Source organism: Passer domesticus, chromosome 11, assembly GCF_036417665.1.
Source record: "Passer domesticus isolate bPasDom1 chromosome 11, bPasDom1.hap1, whole genome shotgun sequence".
NCBI classification, from domain to species: domain Eukaryota; kingdom Metazoa; phylum Chordata; class Aves; order Passeriformes; family Passeridae; genus Passer; species Passer domesticus.
In genome coordinates this window covers 12110732-12127720 of record NC_087484.1, presented here as the reverse complement: position 1 = coordinate 12127720, position 16989 = coordinate 12110732, and the positions used below count along the sequence as shown (strand labels likewise).

General features: G+C 38.0%; 1 protein-coding gene across 9 annotated transcripts in view; it reads left to right on the top strand.

The window, feature by feature from the left end:
• The window catches only part of ACAP2 (ArfGAP with coiled-coil, ankyrin repeat and PH domains 2), a 62919-nt gene that overhangs the window by 13440 nt on the left and 32490 nt on the right, over positions 1 to 16989 (top strand). For all 9 annotated transcript variants that reach the window (XR_010346255.1, XM_064385726.1, XM_064385719.1 and 6 more), the window contains exons 2-8: positions 3404 to 3461; positions 5855 to 5974; positions 6565 to 6618; positions 10143 to 10201; positions 10692 to 10875; positions 13082 to 13126; positions 13657 to 13752. Coding sequence is in view for 8 of the 9 variants with exons in the window: in XM_064385726.1 (XP_064241796.1) it covers positions 3404 to 3461; positions 5855 to 5974; positions 6565 to 6618; positions 10143 to 10201; positions 10692 to 10875; positions 13082 to 13126; positions 13657 to 13752 (616 nt within the window). In the remaining variant the exon portion in view is untranslated. The remainder of the gene's footprint in view (positions 1 to 3403; positions 3462 to 5854; positions 5975 to 6564; positions 6619 to 10142; positions 10202 to 10691; positions 10876 to 13081; positions 13127 to 13656; positions 13753 to 16989) is intronic.

Sequence of the window (16989 nt, the reverse complement as noted above, 5' to 3'; positions counted from 1 at the left end):
TCTGATTTAGTGTGACCACTGATTCCAACCTCCTCATTTCAGGAACACAATCTGAAAATGCCAGATAGAATATGATGAATGAATGAGCAAAAGACTAAAGGCAGGGCGTGGCCTCAATGGCAATTAGACTTGGAAGAGGAGCTAAATTTAAAAGCACTGGTGCTCACCACTTTTCTGTGAGAGCAAACAGGCCCTGCAGACCCCTGTCCATGGCCACAGAGTGTGTGGTGTTCTGGTCAGCAGTGTGTTGTGACCCAGTTTTTATAGAGGAGAGTTTATCCATCATCATTCTGTTTGGTTCCTGGTATTAACCTGGAAGAAAGTCTTTCCCTGGTCACTTAAAGGGAGTGCTGTGATGGATGTCAGAGTTCAGCTGTCCTTCACATATGCTGGGCTGGGTAACTGGTGACATTATCCTCATTTTAAAAGGCTGCCAAGTCGGGTCTTGAGTTTTCTTCCATTATCTTCTGTATTCCTCCTGTGTTGCAGCTGTGCAGGAAGCTGTGTCTAGCAAGCTGAACTGTGTTTTAGGGGGTTGATGGAGGAGAGAAGTTACAGCAGAGGAAAGAAACACATTCCTGAGAGTCCTCATTACAGAGCATGAAGAGTATGGGAGACTGCTCATTTATAATTGTCCTCCACCCTTAAGCAGCTGTTCTGGTTTTGTGTGTTGCCATGCAGTATTCGAACATCTTGGAAAGCCACAGATGTTTGACTCATACACTGGACCTGATTTGATCCTTATTCCTTTTGCTGGAGCCTTCTGGCTGAGATCACTGTGATTCAAATCTTGCTCCCAGCTCCCACTTCAGTAAGGAGCAACAGTTTTGTTACATGTCAGGTCTGGCACTTGATCCTCAGCTGTTTCACCACCACTTCCTGTGTTTATAGCTGGACAGTGGAGCTTGGCTGTGGACATGACATTTACTCAGAATTATGACAGTTTTCTGTGAACTTTCTGCCTGACACAGATGTTTCAGAGAGAAATGCACCTTTGCATTCTGTGGCTTCAAGAAGTGTTAATTTAAGAAAAACAAGAGTAGCATTAACATAGCACAGCTCAGATCAGCTGTTTTTCATGTATTGGTAGCCCAGGATGAAAACATGCAGACAATTTTTTTGACTGGGGGTACATAATTGGATGTATATAACTATATTCTGATAGTCTGAGGGCATCCTTTCCATTGTTTTTGTGATTGTAATCCAGTTTTGGACTAGAACCTGTAAATATGTTTGCATGATAATAACTTCTACTAGATTTTGTGGTGGAAAAAGTAAAGTAGTCATTTCTATGCAAAGAAACATAGAATTAAAGTGGGATTTGGCTGAAACCCTACAGCTGTTCCATCCATATCCAGCTGTAGGGCCTAGATATGCCATCCCTCTGTCACATGGCAGTGGTGGGAAATAGCCCAGAGAGCCAGCCTGGTGCCTCAGGGGCCTGTGGCATTTCAGAGATCTGCCATTTCAGACTTCTATCTGCTTTGCTTTATGCTTATTTTTACTTGATCTACCCTTTGTTGTTTCAGTTTTTTAATGTTCTGCTGGTACTTCTTCCATTTGAACTTATTCTGTTAAAATTTGCCTCTTGGAATAGAGGTTTAATTACTGAACAGATGCGTTGTCTTCATCTTGCCTGTTCTAACTGCCTTTATCTCTCTTCATTTTGAATCTTGGACTTTCAGCTCATTAAGTCCTGTGGAGCTAGAATTCTTTGCAAGTTAAAGACACAGAAAAAATAATACTCTTATCAGATCTTGCTGCAGTTCTGTAAACAAGCTTCTTAATCGTGCTTTTATGTTAATGCCAAAGAAACAAATAAAAATTTGTTGCACTGTGATTATAAACAAACAAATACAAAATTGCAGTCTAAATATTGAGATGGTTTTCCTTCCTCTGGGTTTTGGATTTTTTAAATTCTCTTTAATGCTTTCCGAAACAAGATTAACTAGAGACTTAAGTGGAAATGAATCAGTTATGAAAGAAAGCAAAAGAGAAATTGATGTTGCCTGAAATCCTTCATAGTCTGAAGCTAGCAAAGAGGGAGAAGTCAAAATGTAGGTATAGGAATTGCTTGGATATAAAATCTAGGACATAACTGTGGGAATGCATTGAGGTACAAGAATTGGAATGCAACTATGTGTAGTGAAATCTGCAAAAGCTGGGAATGTCATGCTCAGTGTTTGAGATCTGCAAGCAATTGGCAGCATTTTTCAGAGCTGTTCTTGTAAAAAAACTGCTTTTCCTGAACTTGGGGCCTGATCCAGTCTTTTTTTTTTGTGTGTTCTTGGCTTGTACTCATGTGAACTAGAATGGAATTAGCAGGAGACAGTAAAGCTGTGGTTGTGTGTAGTCTCTCCTCAGTGGTATAAAGTTGGCTTGAGAAATTCCTTCTCCAAATCATTCTTCTCTGCCTGTATAACTTTTTCCAGGAAGAGCTGGGTTTTTCTGTAGGACTGAAATGTGAAATGTCTGATCCAATTTTCTGAAAAGCGTTTCAGAAAACTTCCTATTACCTTTTTTTCCTCAAGGCAGGCTATTACTGGTAAACAGTATGGCTCCATGAACAGTTATGCTGGAATGACTGAAAGAATGGGCACCCTGTGATGGCACCAGGGGCTCTCCTTGCCAGAAATCAGTCTGTATGGCTCTCAAGGCAATAGCCTGATGAAGCAGCCATGTTCATGGACTCTGAACAAAGAGTCATCCGTCCTCAGTCTCCTGTTTTTTAGAGGTAAAAATAAGGAAGGAGGTGTCCAAAGAAACATGAGCTTAGAAGAAGAAGAAAAAAAAAAAAGGCTGTGCTTTAGCAGTGCTCCATGAAAGCAGCTTTTACTGGCAAGTTAAATTTGACTGGCCTGGAAAATTTGACCAGTGTAGACCAGAGGTAAATGATCTAATCTAGTGTGCCATCTGAACTCCCTGCAGGTTAATTGACACATGGCAAGTGCTGTATTTTTTCCTAATTTCTTTGCAAGGTTATTCATGAAATAGTTGCACTATTTGCAGGTTTGAGCCAGGATGTCACCACAAGAGTTAGGAAAATTCCCTCCAACTTCCAGTTTCTTTCCTTTGTTGTTAGCTTCAAACATATAGACTGTTGTCTATACAAGAACAGAAGAACCCTATTTTGGTATGGTAAATATTAGGATTGCTAAAATTTGATCTCAAATATTTATCAATAGACCACATTCTAGCAGTGATATAGTTTTTCATCTTTGTACCATCAAATTTCCTGCAATTCTTGTGGCTCTTTAAAATCCATGCTGTTTTATAGCTGAAATTTAAATAAAACTGTGATGGCAATAAATGAGTTAAGTGAATGTGTGTCTGCCCCTTCTCCCCAGACTCAGAGTGTTTTTTTATGTAAAATTTTAAAGGAAAACCTCTTTTATGCATGCAGGGCAGCTCTAGAAGAGGTAGAAGGAGATGTGACCGAGCTGGAACTGAAACTTGACAAGGTAAGCTTTTAATTCAACAATGTTTGTCTCAGAAACATCAGAAAGTGTGTTTCGGTTTTGTTTTAAAGTTCACAGCTGCAAAGTGTCAGTGGCCGACCAAGCACCTGCTCTGCAGAGGGGAGGGATCCAGGTCGGGCTCCCAGCTGGCCAGGCCGGAGCAAAGCAGCAGCGGCAGCTGCACTCTCCCCTTCCCTGGGTGGAGGCTCCGCTTGTGCAATTCCCTCCTGAGTGGCCCTCGCTGGCCCTGTGACTCAGCCCGGGGCAGCTGCTCCTGCAGCTCCCCGTGAGATAAAAGCCAGGGCTTGGTCACTGCTGCACCCAGAGCCTGTTTGACCACAATGGCATGCACTGGGGACATCTGGGTACTCCGTGGTTTAGAGGTTTAAAATCCATGCTGTTTGTCACTGGTAATCAGCAGACAGGTGTGTGTGTATACATATATATATATATATATGTATGTATATCCTTCACTGTTGTGTGGAGAACTTGACTACTGTAAAATTCATCCTGTGTTTTGTCATGCTTTGTGCATGTATATAAAAAATCATATGTAGCATCTTTTCAACTCCTTAGTATCTGTTTATTGGTTTCCTCACCTTTGGAAACTTCTTATTTCTCTGTTAGTATTTTGAGAGTAGCTTATTTTTGGTTTTCATCTGTATAAAGTCTTCTTTCCTTTGCGTTTGTGCTAAATCCGAGTTTTTGCATGGCAGGCAGATGTCATTTGTTTTCCTTCTTAACTGCTTTTTGAACCCTTTTTTCCTGCAGCTGTGAGTTGGCTGCAGAGAGCTGGAGGCAAATAAAGATGGTGTCAAGCCTGAAGACTTGTTCTTTACTACTTGTAATAGTATTTCTAGTTTTTAGTAGCTAATAATCTAACAATTTGCTCTTGCAAAATAAATTCAGGATCCTTAATTTTGATTTTGTGTGAATTGTGGTGAAACTTAAGGGTATAACACACATTTTTACTGTCGGGGTGTTGAATCTGTTTTGGTAGATCAAACAGTGTAAGTATTTAAAGGATCTGAAAAATCAAACTTGCAAGTTTGGCTTTTCCACTAGTCTGAAAGTTTTTGGGGAAAAGAATTCTCATATTCCTTAAATTGCATTATTTAGGGCCTTGTAGTACAATGCTAAAGTTGAAAGCCAAGCTTCTTGGGTGAGCTGAAGCAATTATGGCCTGAGGGTAATAATTGGTCTAGGCTTGGTTGGTAACTTTTTCTGATCAGTTGTTCATACTAAACTTGATTTTATTGTCTCACAATTTTGACTTTGGGCTGCATTGTCTGCAGTTTTATGCTCTCTGGAAGAAAGCAAGCCTGGTTCAGGCTTGTGAACTATAAGCAAAGGTGAAGGAAAAAGGTTAATGTTGATAGTGGGGTTTTTTTTCTGTCCATGGTTCAAGCACCTTGGACATTCATCAGAATGTGGAAGATCACACTTAGCCTTCCATTTTTCCTAAGGTTCTGAGTCAACATAAAAATTACTTCATAACTAAGGCAGGAAGGGTGCTTGGATGGTTTCTTTGTCCCCAACATAGGATCAAGTGCTTCTCTGCTGCTTTTCATGAAAATTTATTTACCATTGTTGAAAAATCTTTCAGAGGTGAAAATTGAATCTTCTGGTTTTATTCTTAGCTTGGCTTAGGGTGGGGGAACTCAATCCTAATGTGCCCCATCTCAAGAGAGCATTGTGGCAATTGCAGTAACCACTATCTCTTACATTAATGGCCCAGTGCATAAATGGTTCAAGAAGTGGGAAAACATCCAGGACAAGATACTGAGGACCCTCCTGTCCTCAGGAGGCCTGGGGTGCTGACTGAAGCAGTGAGTGGTAGGGGTGGAAAGCCATCAGCCTGTTTGTGAGTGGAAACGTGATTGATTTCACATCCTGAGATGTAACCATGGCTCTTCAGCTGTGCTTTGTGCACAGAGCCTTTTGCTTTCCTGCGCCTGTATTCTGAGTGTCTCAGGATGAAACAACCAGTGTGGGTTGCTTTTGTTTGTTTTGTGGTGTTTGTCCTCAGAAACCACAATAACCTCATCATTTGCTTGGGTTCTAACCATTTATGTTTTAGTTGCTGTACTTTTTGCCCATGTAAAACTCTTTTGAAATATGTGCAACATGTCAGTTAACAATAAATCAAGTAAAAATAATTTTAAAACTTTATAGCATAGTAGCCCTCCCAGTAGCATATCTGTTGACCTAGAGTAGTATTTTTACAGCTGTCACTCTACAGTAGAAAGGTTTTCACAGAATCTGAGGGTGAGAATGCAACTTTTGAAATTTTGGTTTTGTAGCCTTAACTAAGCTCAGTGTTTTCATGTTTATATGATGGTGTGAAAACCAAATCAAAATAAGCCTTCCACTTTCTCTCTTTATATTCATTTTAGCTGGTGAAGCTTTGTATTGCAATGATTGACACTGGGAAAGCATTTTGTACAGCCAACAAGCAGTTCATGAATGGAATTCGAGACCTTGCACAATATTCCTGTAAAGATACATTGGTTGAGGTAAGTTCTTTGAGGTGAAAATGGAGGGAGAGAAACATAAGTTAAAAAAGGTACAACATAACAACTGGCAAGAGAAGTAGTTGAAGTTTGTAGTATTATTTGCCTTTTTGCTCCTTTTTCTTTGCTGTCTCTTTTAGAGTGGGGGTTTTCCAGCTGTGGTGCTGTTTAGTTTCAGCAGTGACACAGGTCTGCCAAATTTCAGAAAATGTGTTAGATTAGTGTGTGCACTGGTGATTGCAACATGATAACCTGTTTTTTTGATTAAGAGTATGAAAGTGAAAAATATTAATTAGTGTAATATTAAATACTGTAAATTAATGTTTTAGACTATGTGAGCTTCCCATATCTTTAGTCAATTTGACTTTTTCCTGCTTTTCTTCAATTTGGTGCTTTATATACAGGTTAATAGATTTATTTGCTAATACAGCCATGTTCTCCTTCTAGCCTAGTGATTTTAGTCTCATAATAGTGCTGTAAGGAAAATCAGTTTCCATGTTCTTTACTGAAGAGCTGTAAACCTTTGAACTGTTGCTTTTGTGCTGTGTTTTTAATAGGGCTGAACTTAAACCACTTTTATTTTCTCTTTACAGGCCAGTTTGATGAAGTTCTCTGACACCTTACAGGAAATGATTAATTATCATAATGTGAGTATTTCTAGCTGCAACATGGCACTGATGGCTCACCTCCATTATTTTTGATAATGGATTAATGATAAAGCCTTTCTTGTTGATAGTGTTTGCAAAATAATGGTTTAAATAGTGCTAGATAACTCTTGTTTTATACTTATAAATATTTTATTAATGTTTTGTTTACAAGTATTTATAAATATCCACTTTTCTGCAGATTTCCATCTTGGTTTATTTTTCATTTGGAATTTGTAAGCTTTGGTGGTCTAAGACAGTAAATGCTGGATAGTTTCATATTTTTGAATCAAACTGATGGTAACAGTTACAGACTATGAGCTTTTACCTTTGCTGGTCTGAAATAATTATTGTCTTTTCCATAGTTACTACTTTTTTCCCCTATCCTTTATAATACACAAAATGAAGCACCTATGATTTGCATAAAGTTTTCTTTTTGGAAGTATAGCAGATTTAGGTAAGTGTGGAGAAATGAGAAAATGCTAGGATTTAAGATTAATTGTATTTTTAGCATGTCACAGTTAATCAGAAACTTCAGTTTTCCCTGGGTTGAAAACTAATTTGTTATTTTTTCCTTTAAAGAGTTTGGTCTTGTATTCAGAAGTTTGTTCTTCTGTTTTTTTCATCTTTCATTGGCCCAACTGCTCTTTGTTAATTTCCCAGCAAATTGCTGGAAACAAACTGAAGTGTCTCCAAAGTGCTGAAAATATGCAGCACACTTAAAATGTGGGTTTTTCATACCACTGGGAGTTTAAAAATTAACAAGATAGAATGGAATGGAAGTTTGCTAGCTTTAACTTAGCTTTCTAAAAGTGTCTGGTTAGGCTTTTTTTTAAATGCATGCTTTTAGAATGGAATGGAAGCAAAGCAGGTTAATAGCTTTGTGTTTGATTTTCTTTCCAATATACAAAGTGTACATATCTGCACTTAATCTAATGAAAACTGTAAAGAAGGGAGTAAGTGAACAGTGCTTCTTGGGCTGGAGAGAGAAGGGAGTGCAAAGGTTCAAAGCAGCAGTACTGGAGCAGGTATTACTTTCATGTCAACAATTTCTGCAGATTAGATGGAGCAGATGAACCCAGGCTGTTCCTCTTTATCACACATCTTGCTGCTGGTTGCCCTCTTAACCATGTCTTTTATCTATGGTTTGCTCTTTTGGACACCTCTGACATAGGTCTTGTGTTATTGCTGCTGTTATTCTGTGTGATGGTGGCTTGCACTGCTTTGGTAAAATTTGATATAGCACAACTCTTCCTTTTGGGCAGTTTGAAGGCAGAAAGCAAAGAACAAACCGTATTAAAGGAGATTTCTTTTCAGATTTAATTAGGACCAATCTGACTTCTGCCCTGCTTTTTTTTTTCCCCTCCATGCCCTTGCTGTGCTCAGGCATAGTGAGAACAAAGTGGCTTTTACCAAAGGCGCAAATATCAGGAGTGAGGCTCAATTGCTTTGCCAGCCATGTTGTGGTCCTGCATTGCTTTTTGTGAATCTGCTGAGTTCAACAGGGCTTCCTGGCTCAGAGTGACAGGTCTGTTGCTGACTAAGGTGACAGAGCCAGCAGGAGGGAGAAGCTAGAGGAAGAAAGAGGAAAGGAAGGATGGAAGGGGTAGGAGATGCTGCCACTGAGTTCTGGATGGCTGTCAGCTTTTTTTGTGTGAGGCTTTGCTACAGATAAGGCCAGGGACCAGCCTAATGCAGCATCTTCACTGATTCAGCAGTGGGGGAGTAGCTGTGACAGCTTATGGCAAATAGCAGCTTTCTTAGTCTTGGAGTGTATGAAAGGTAGTATGTTGACAAGGCTGTAAATCTAATCAGATCATGGTCTGGGCACTTCTTTCTGTGTTTTTTAGGGGAAATGATGTCAATGTATTTCTGCCCAGCACATTTTTTCTCTTCATTACTGTAAGCAGAATGCAAGGCTCATATTTCTGGGAGTCCTCTAAACATTTGAGCTCCCATCTGGTTTTATCTTTTGGTATTGATCTTGATTGGTGCACTCCCCAGGCACTGGCAAGCTTAAATGTCAGCAGTGGGAGTAGTCCCAGCCTGACTTCCAGTTTGTCAAGAAGTTCTTTATTCTAGTTGTCTGCTTTTCTGGTTTCCCAAAGTGGGAATACAAACAGGTTCTTCCATGTGTCACTGGTAGATACAGTTGTGGTTGGAAGGGTCCCCAGGAGATGTGGATGGTTTGACTGCCTGCCTAAATCAGGGTCAGGTATGAGGTTGGAGCAGGTTGCTTTGGTCTTGAAAACCTCCTAGCATGGAGACTGGATGCACGGTACAATATCACTGCTAATGAGTGGCTTAAACTCAGTCATGTTTCCATTCAGTGTTCCTAGGAAAGAGACATGAGCTGGTATAGGTTTTGCTGTCAGTACTTGGCATTACATAACTTCCCATTTCCAAATCTTCATAAAGAATCTAAGACTGAGAGCATTTAAAGAAAATATTTTTTGACCTTAAACTTTGAGGTTTTGACTTGCTTTTTCAAGAAAATTATTTAATATTTCATGATCTTTACCTTTTATGGGAGATTCTGTTCAACTGGGCAGACTTTATTTTTGTGAGGCTGCCTTGTGTATTTCTGTTATGCAGAATGGGAGGTGTAGAGGGGTTGAAAATTGAGGCAACATTTGTTGTCTGCACAATAGGAAGTGACAAAAGGATTTGTCCAGTAGTCATTGACCTGTTGCATTCCATCCTAAAACTCTGTGGGCTGATGTGAAGCTGAAGGAATGTGTGTTTTCATTTTCCAGTTAGAATTTTTTGGGGTCATAAGAGAACATTCAAATTATCTCAGATCCAGGTGTGCTTTGGCCTTAAAGAATGAGCAAATATCTTAGACTTTACAATTCAAATGAATTGATTATATTTTGTGCCCCCAGCCTTCCCAAATCATAAGAAATTTTGGAGGCATTGCTTAGATTACTTATTCTTAAAAAGAATCAGCCATTCCTTTTAATTGTCCAACAGTGGGTGGTTTTTACAAACATTCTTGTAAAGGAGATGGTACTGAATACTCATGTGTGTTACATTTTCAGCGTTAATTTCAATCCATGATTTTGGAGTTTTTGCCAGAAGTTAAATGCATGGTTTTTTCTGTGGTTTTATTTGTCTTTTAATTGTTGATAAACTGTGAAAGTCTAAGAACAAAAAAAATGACTCCTTAACATTCAAAGTTTTTTCTTGAGAAACATTACTGTACAATTAACATAAATAAACGTCTTCTATGAAACAGGCATGGCAGGATGAGAGAATAAGATGCCAGGAGCTCTTATCTCTCATTATAACCAGTCTTTAAGGAAAGAGCAACAAAAGATGTTTGGTTTGAGTTATTTTCCTTATTTTTTTCCTTATCTTTTATTTATTTCAAAACTACTGTGAAGGGATTTATATTTTGATATTAGGGACACAGTGGTTTAATAATAATTCTCATCTAATTCTGTATAATTGCCATTGGCATTTCTGAAATCAGAAGGTATGAATACCTCCAAGTTACTGACCTACATAATAATGTTTTCTTTCAGATTCTGTTTGACCAAATCCAAAGATCAATTAAAACACAGCTTCAGACTTTCGTTAAAGAGTAAGTTAATTTGCACTTGTAATGGGAAAATTATACATAAAATGGAATTTTAAAAATCTGATTTGAGTGGGTAAGTGAAACATCCTTCTTGTAAATAGTCTTTCATAAATTGAGAAGTGTGTATTAAGGCTTTGTCAAAAATCACCCCAAATCACTGAGGCTTTAGATCCAGCTGCAGAAATGTTGCAATAGGATGAGTTACTGATCTAATTACATATTGTAATTGTCTAAGCTTGGGGGACAAACTTTTTCCCAGCAGGCATTAGCTGTATTCAGTTACATTTCAATATTGTCCTTTCCCTGGAAAAGAAAGACCAGAGGCTTCTGTCATAATTTGTGGATTTCCATTTGACCCAAGCATGTATTGAAGAATATAGAATTTGTAAAAGACACCAGCTGTAACAGTCCCAAGCTTGGTCTGTCTGGTGTAGCTTTAAACTCTTTTTCATGCTTTGAAATTAATTTATCACCATATTTCCTTTTTTCATAGAGATATTAGGAAATTTAAAGATGCAAAGAAACAGTTTGAAAAAGTGAGTGAAGAAAAGGAGAATGCTCTGGTGAAAAATGCCCAAGTTCAAAGAAATAAGCAACATGAGGTAGAGGAAGCAACCAATATTTTGACTGCAACACGGAAGTGTTTTCGACACATAGCTCTGGATTATGTTCTTCAGGTAAGAACAGCAATAAAAGTTACTTTTCAAAACCATTTGTTACATGTGGTTAGAGACATGTCCTTTAAAATGTTAGAAGTTCTTTTTGTAAGCTTCTTGGAAGCTGTGGACATTCAGGGAAAAAGGAAGAACTTTATCTGCAAGTAGTTAATTTTTTAATAAAATCTGAGGAAAATTAATTGATGCATTCTTATTGCTTTAATGTTGTAGTATTCAGTGCCCTTGCTGCAATGACACAGTTTAATTTTCAAGCTGAACATCAATTTTGAAAAAAACCCCAGTATTTGCCTGATACTTAGCTAAATCTTTTATGAGTTAGATATGCTGCAATATCTTATATATTTAAAGTAAAAACTGTAAGCTAGCATAGGAAATGCAAATTACTGAATAATTCTGATACAGGACATTGGGTATTTCTTCAATTTTATCTTGTATGCTTTGGGCTGTATTCTAGCTTGTCTAGATGCCTGTGAGGTTGGCATTGTGCTGTAAGGGGAGTCAAGAACTTAACTATCCTTTACCTTTTTAGTGAATATCTTCCATAGGGTGTTGAGAGGTGTTCTTTGTCATGCTGCTTTGTATTCTGTAATACAGTAATAAATTTTCTTTAGATACTTAAAATTCATCTGCTTCATACTTACACACAACTACAGCAAAGCAGGATTATTGCAACTCAGATAGTGTGAGATGCTGGGGGCTCCCAAATGGGTCTGAGCTTCTCCTATGATCAAAAAAGAACAGCTCTTTACAATTAAGCTGGTTTTATATTAGACTTTATCATCTTGATTTGTGACAGTCCTGTCAGTTATTTAAAGCTTAATTAACTTCTCTATAAATTGCATTATGAGTTGTAAAATGAAGTGCAGCCTGTCAGCCTGGGCATGTTCACAGACATGGTGACGTGATGGTCAGTGGCCAGCTCTGAACTCCAGCTTTTTAAACACTAAGGTAATTTTGGTGTTTAAAAAGTCATGTGAATTATGCCCCACAGGATTATTAGTACTAGCACTAAATGGTGGGGACAGCTGGCAGTCACTGCTGTAGTAGGCCAGTTCCTTGTGTGTGCTTTCAACTGCAGGTTGTTTGCCTCCTGGAATTTGTAGGTTCAAAGTATGAGCAGCTCCTGGGATAAAGATGCATTTAGAGTAACTGGGGACAGTTTCAGCATCTCTCAATGTGGACAAAATCAATTCAGCTTCAGGAATTATGTCTACTTGAGTGATTCTTCTGGGAAAATGGCTTCACAACTGTGGTCTCCTTGTAGCTAGATAGGCTTTAAACTGTAATTCAAAACTTTTGCTTTCCTTTTATTTTTATTTGCCTCACAGGCTGAGGGTTCATTCTATACAAACAAATCTTAATTATTTTTGCTGCAGAAAGTTTTCCATAATAATGACAACTTAAGTATAGAAGTAGAATCTGGTTTTGATTATAGCTTCAGCAAGTTTGTTTATTTTGCTGAAATTCTAAACTGACGTAGAGGTGTTAAATTGCAAAATCATGCCTGTTTCTGCTAAGTGGGTCTTTTAAAGTAAAATCTGTAGTTCTGAATAGCAACCTTTTAAGATTAGATAAAGAAGATAGGGGAACTAGGTGAATGTGAAAAATTGGTCGTTTTTTCTATATAATATGGAATTCCCCAAGTTCTAGGGCAACATCTTTAATCAATGACTTCAGCTAGCTTAAAAGCCAGCTACCCATGGAAAGTTATTTATTTAAACTATTATGTTCTTGCTTGCCTGGGACTACTTTTGGGATACTTAAATACTGTGAGGGGAAAAGTAATCCTGCCCCCATCCTTCACTGCCCTGGCAGTGGTGCAGCTTCTGCAGGGAGTTGGTGGGCTGGCTTAGCTCATCTGCTTGAAACATCTTGAATTCAATCTCTTGAAAATGAGAACAAATTTTGCTTGTAAGGTGTATTACATTACTTCTTGCAAGAAAGTGGTGTCCTGTATTTTCCTCATTGATAAAAGAAAATTGTGACTATCACTGTGAAGCCCAAGCTTTGCAAGTGTTCTCTGATTGCATCGCTTTGGTGTCATGACAGAACTAGAGTGCATCTTCTTTTAAAAGTGTTTTGGGAAGTCTGATATTGAGCTGTCTTCTTCCAATTTTCTTTAAGCTTGGATATGATTATTTGTGGAAAATTGGAAATAAAATAAGTTTAGAATAAAAGCAATTGCTTGTTTGTTCTTTTCTCCTAGATCAATGTTCTTCAATCTAAAAGGAGAGCAGAAATCTTAAAATCGGTAAGATATACTTTGTCCTCTGTATATCAAATATTTTAATCTCTTAGTCTCTGCTATTCTGCTCTGCACCCTCCCAACTTTTTTTTCTATTTTAAGGCCAGACAGTCTTTTCAGCTGTGTTATAAAGCTTATGAGTTTGAATCATTAGAAAAATATTCTATAGCCCATCTGTACCTTACATGTCCCAGTTAAAGAGAGAGAACAAAAATTTCAGGTGACATGAATTAGAAGTAGTTTTCTGCCATTAACTAGATTTCTGTTGTTTTGCTCATGGAGCTAGTGTTATCAACTGATTTTTGAAATTTTTGGTTTGCGTCTGTTCTTGCTTTACTTTGCACGTTTATTTTACAACATTGTAAAGCTCTATGACATACTGATGTAAAAACCTCTATGACATATTGATGTAAAACTGTGAGGACCTGAGAGGAGAAATTAAACCTGAAATTGTAGGTTATGTGAATTAAGTAACATATTTACTTGATATGTGATACAATTTTTAAGAGAATAAATATTTACTTTGTTCCTTCTAGATGTTATCGTTCATGTATGCACATCTGGCTTTTTTCCATCAAGGCTATGATCTGTTTGGTGAACTTGAGCCCTACATGAAAGAACTTGGTGCACAGGTAACAAACTATTTTAAAAATGCATAACTATATGCTGAAATGGAAGAAATCTTGATATATGCCTGCATATCAGGTACTTCATAGATTTATTCAACAAAAAAAATTGTTGTAGTATGATACAAACAAAACATAAAAAATACACTGTAATGAAAGGAAGGAAAATAGTTACAAACTGAAAGTTGTCTGTTTACTAAAATTATTCGGATTTACATACTTAAGTATAGCCATGTACTGCTCTGTGAGGTACATTGTGATATTCAGGATACTGGATTATTTGGATTTCAAAATTTTTTGTATATGACCCATGTTTATAAATATATCTAATAATAAAAAGTAGATTAGGCTGGTTTTCCTTCTATTCATATACTTTATTTACTGTATAAATTATGCAGTCTGCATAATTAAATTTTGATATGTGTAAATATAACTTTGATGTTAGCAACTTAGACCATAAAATGGAAGTATGATTTTAGTAAGTAGTGCAAAATTTAGTTCCTTCATGGAATCCTTCTTGCCCAGTTTTGTTGTTTAAGAGCAGACAATTGACACTTCTGGGTTTTCAGTGAGGGACTCATGAAAAGCTTGGATGGACCACTGCCAACTGCACACAGGAGACATTGAAAATGGTTGTGTAAATAGATTGGAACACACTCTATTGAAATGAAGACGTGTCTGTGGTGCAGGAAGAAGACTCAGCAGTGTCTTGACATGTTTTTCAGTGCAAGTTATATGCATTTTCTATTTGCCTCTACGTGAGGACTTGCAACAAGTGCTCTGATAGAAACCCTCTATTGCCACTTCCCAAACAGAATCCATAAAGAGCCAACCAAATGTTTAAGTGTCTGTCCAGGAAGAAACCAAATAAATGGCAGCAAACTTTTACATTCATCTTGAGTAGATGTGTCATTGAATGTCTAAGAGATTAAATTGTTCTGAGCAGTGCAGTGGGGCAGACTGGGAGCTGTAGAAAATAACTCCAACAACCCAATAGTTAGTTATTTTTCTGCTAGACTAGGCCCCAGTTGGGTCTTAATTATGTGTAGAGACATGTCAGGTCTTGGTGTAATAAGGGCCCCTGAACAGTTCAGGTAGGTGTTTGTCTTCCATAGCTGTGACCTTTATTCTTCAACATCCTTCCAGTTTGGGTTGTAAGTGTTGAACTGTAGTGTCTGGTTGTGTAACACGAGTCCTGTACTTCTGTGGAAGAGGGGATAGGGAAAGGAGATACAAACTATGGAGTTAATAGTGGGTCATGCCATCAGCCAGGTTTCAATGTTTCCATTTCTTTGATGTGATTCAAGCAAGAAAACACAAGGTTATTTTTGAATGTCTGGTCATGCTTTTGCTTGATCTGGTAAGGAGCGCTGTGTAGCATTCATTTTGGTGCTGGTATCATAGCAACTGAAGGAGTTAAATTTAGAAAATCCATAGCTAAGAATGTTTTAAATATATTGCAGTTGGAGCAAGATGGATTGAAGACCCTAAAGTTGTACAACTTGCGGAATTGTTCTTTTGTAGCAGACCTTGGCATTTAAATAGTGGATATTTTTCATGACAGAAGCAGATTTGTAAATAACTGTTGAAAGTTTTAACAATTGATGGCTTTGCAGCTCGTACTGGTCGAAGCTTCTGCCTTTAACAAAGTATGTTATGACATAACGGGGATTTGCTGGATTTTTGTGAAAATGCTGTTAGATTCCATCTGTTGGTGAGTGAGTTTTCATTCCTAGGTGAATTTCACGTATGATCTTAATTACAAGGGTTAACAGCATCTGAAGTAATAAAATTGATCTTAAATAGTGTAGTTACCATTTTGAATTATTTTTGTCTGTATTTTCAAAATAACTGTTTTATTGTGATGAAATAGGATTAAGCAATTTTGGTTTCTGGCTACTTCAGGTCAGGGTAGGATCCCTTGGGAATCATCATTGTATGGGAATCTTTAATAGTGTGCAAGCATAATATGAGCTTTTGCATGGAAACGATAATTTTTGGTTCTTTTCATATGAAATGTGGTATTAGCTTAAAAAGAAAACATTTGAATTTTTACTGAGATGACTACTCAAAAAGCTAAATATTTTAATCTGACTTAATTCTCCTCAGAATGCCAGTTAGAGCATTATGTTTATAAAAATACATTTACCAGTAAATGCAGTAGTTTGAAAAACCTATTTTTCTAAAAATTACCCAGTAATGCTATAATGACTGGGATTGTGGTAATTTAGTTGTGATTTACTACAGCTTTTGATAGTTACATGCTGTTGGTCTCTTCTAAGACAATTGATGTGTTGCTCATCTGAGTGAAAGGGAAGAAACTCTGGCTTTAGCTTGAAAAAAGGAATGGTGCAATGCTGTCTTCATAGTAAAAAAAGTAACTGATGGAATGAGCTGCTGTTAAGAGTTTTGTTTTGGCTGTGGTAAATGTACCCCCAAATGCTTGTATTCAAGGTAAATTCGAGGTAATTGCCCTACCCTGAGTGGCTGCCTTCTATTTCTTCTAATGGGGTAGAAGGAAGAATTTATTGAGGGCCATGTGCAGATTCCTGAATCTGAAGTTTTAGCAAGAAACTTGATTCCTATAAACTTTTGAACAGCACTTGGCCCAGTTCTCATCTTTATCAGAAGACAAAGGGTTTCTCAAGGGTTCTTGATACAAAACAATCTTTGAGCCCAGGCTCTGTTTTAGATGCTCATGTTATTTTTAAGTGCAAAAGCTACATAGATGTGGCATTTAGACACTTCAGCCTTCATTGTGTTCCTGTTCACAAATACCTGTAAAGGTGTGCAAGTGCTGGTAGGGCCTTTTAGCCAGAGGGGAAGACAGGGAAAGAAGAGATTAAAAAAGTAAAATGCAAAAAAGTTACGGAATTGTATCCAGATGTTTTGGCTTTCTGATGGCTCCATAATTGTTGGAGAATGTCTAGCACAAGGGTGTAAGGGTCTGTTATTGTCCCTTTTTTCTTATTTATATCATGTCAAGCAGGGGAAGTAAAAGACTGGGGAAATAGCCAGAGTTGGCAGGGCCTGCCACTTGTGGTTCTGGGAGCGGGTGGAGGGGATCCTCTCTGTGGGTGGATCAGAGGATCTGTTAGTCATTGTGCCCTGTGCCAAGTGAGTGACCCAGCTGGGAGCTGGTGCTGCTGCTCCTGGAGTTCTGGCTGTGGGCCCTGTCCCACAGAAGGAGAGCTGCGGGCTGAGCCCTGCACGCAGCACTGCTGGGCACGGCCGCGCTCCAGC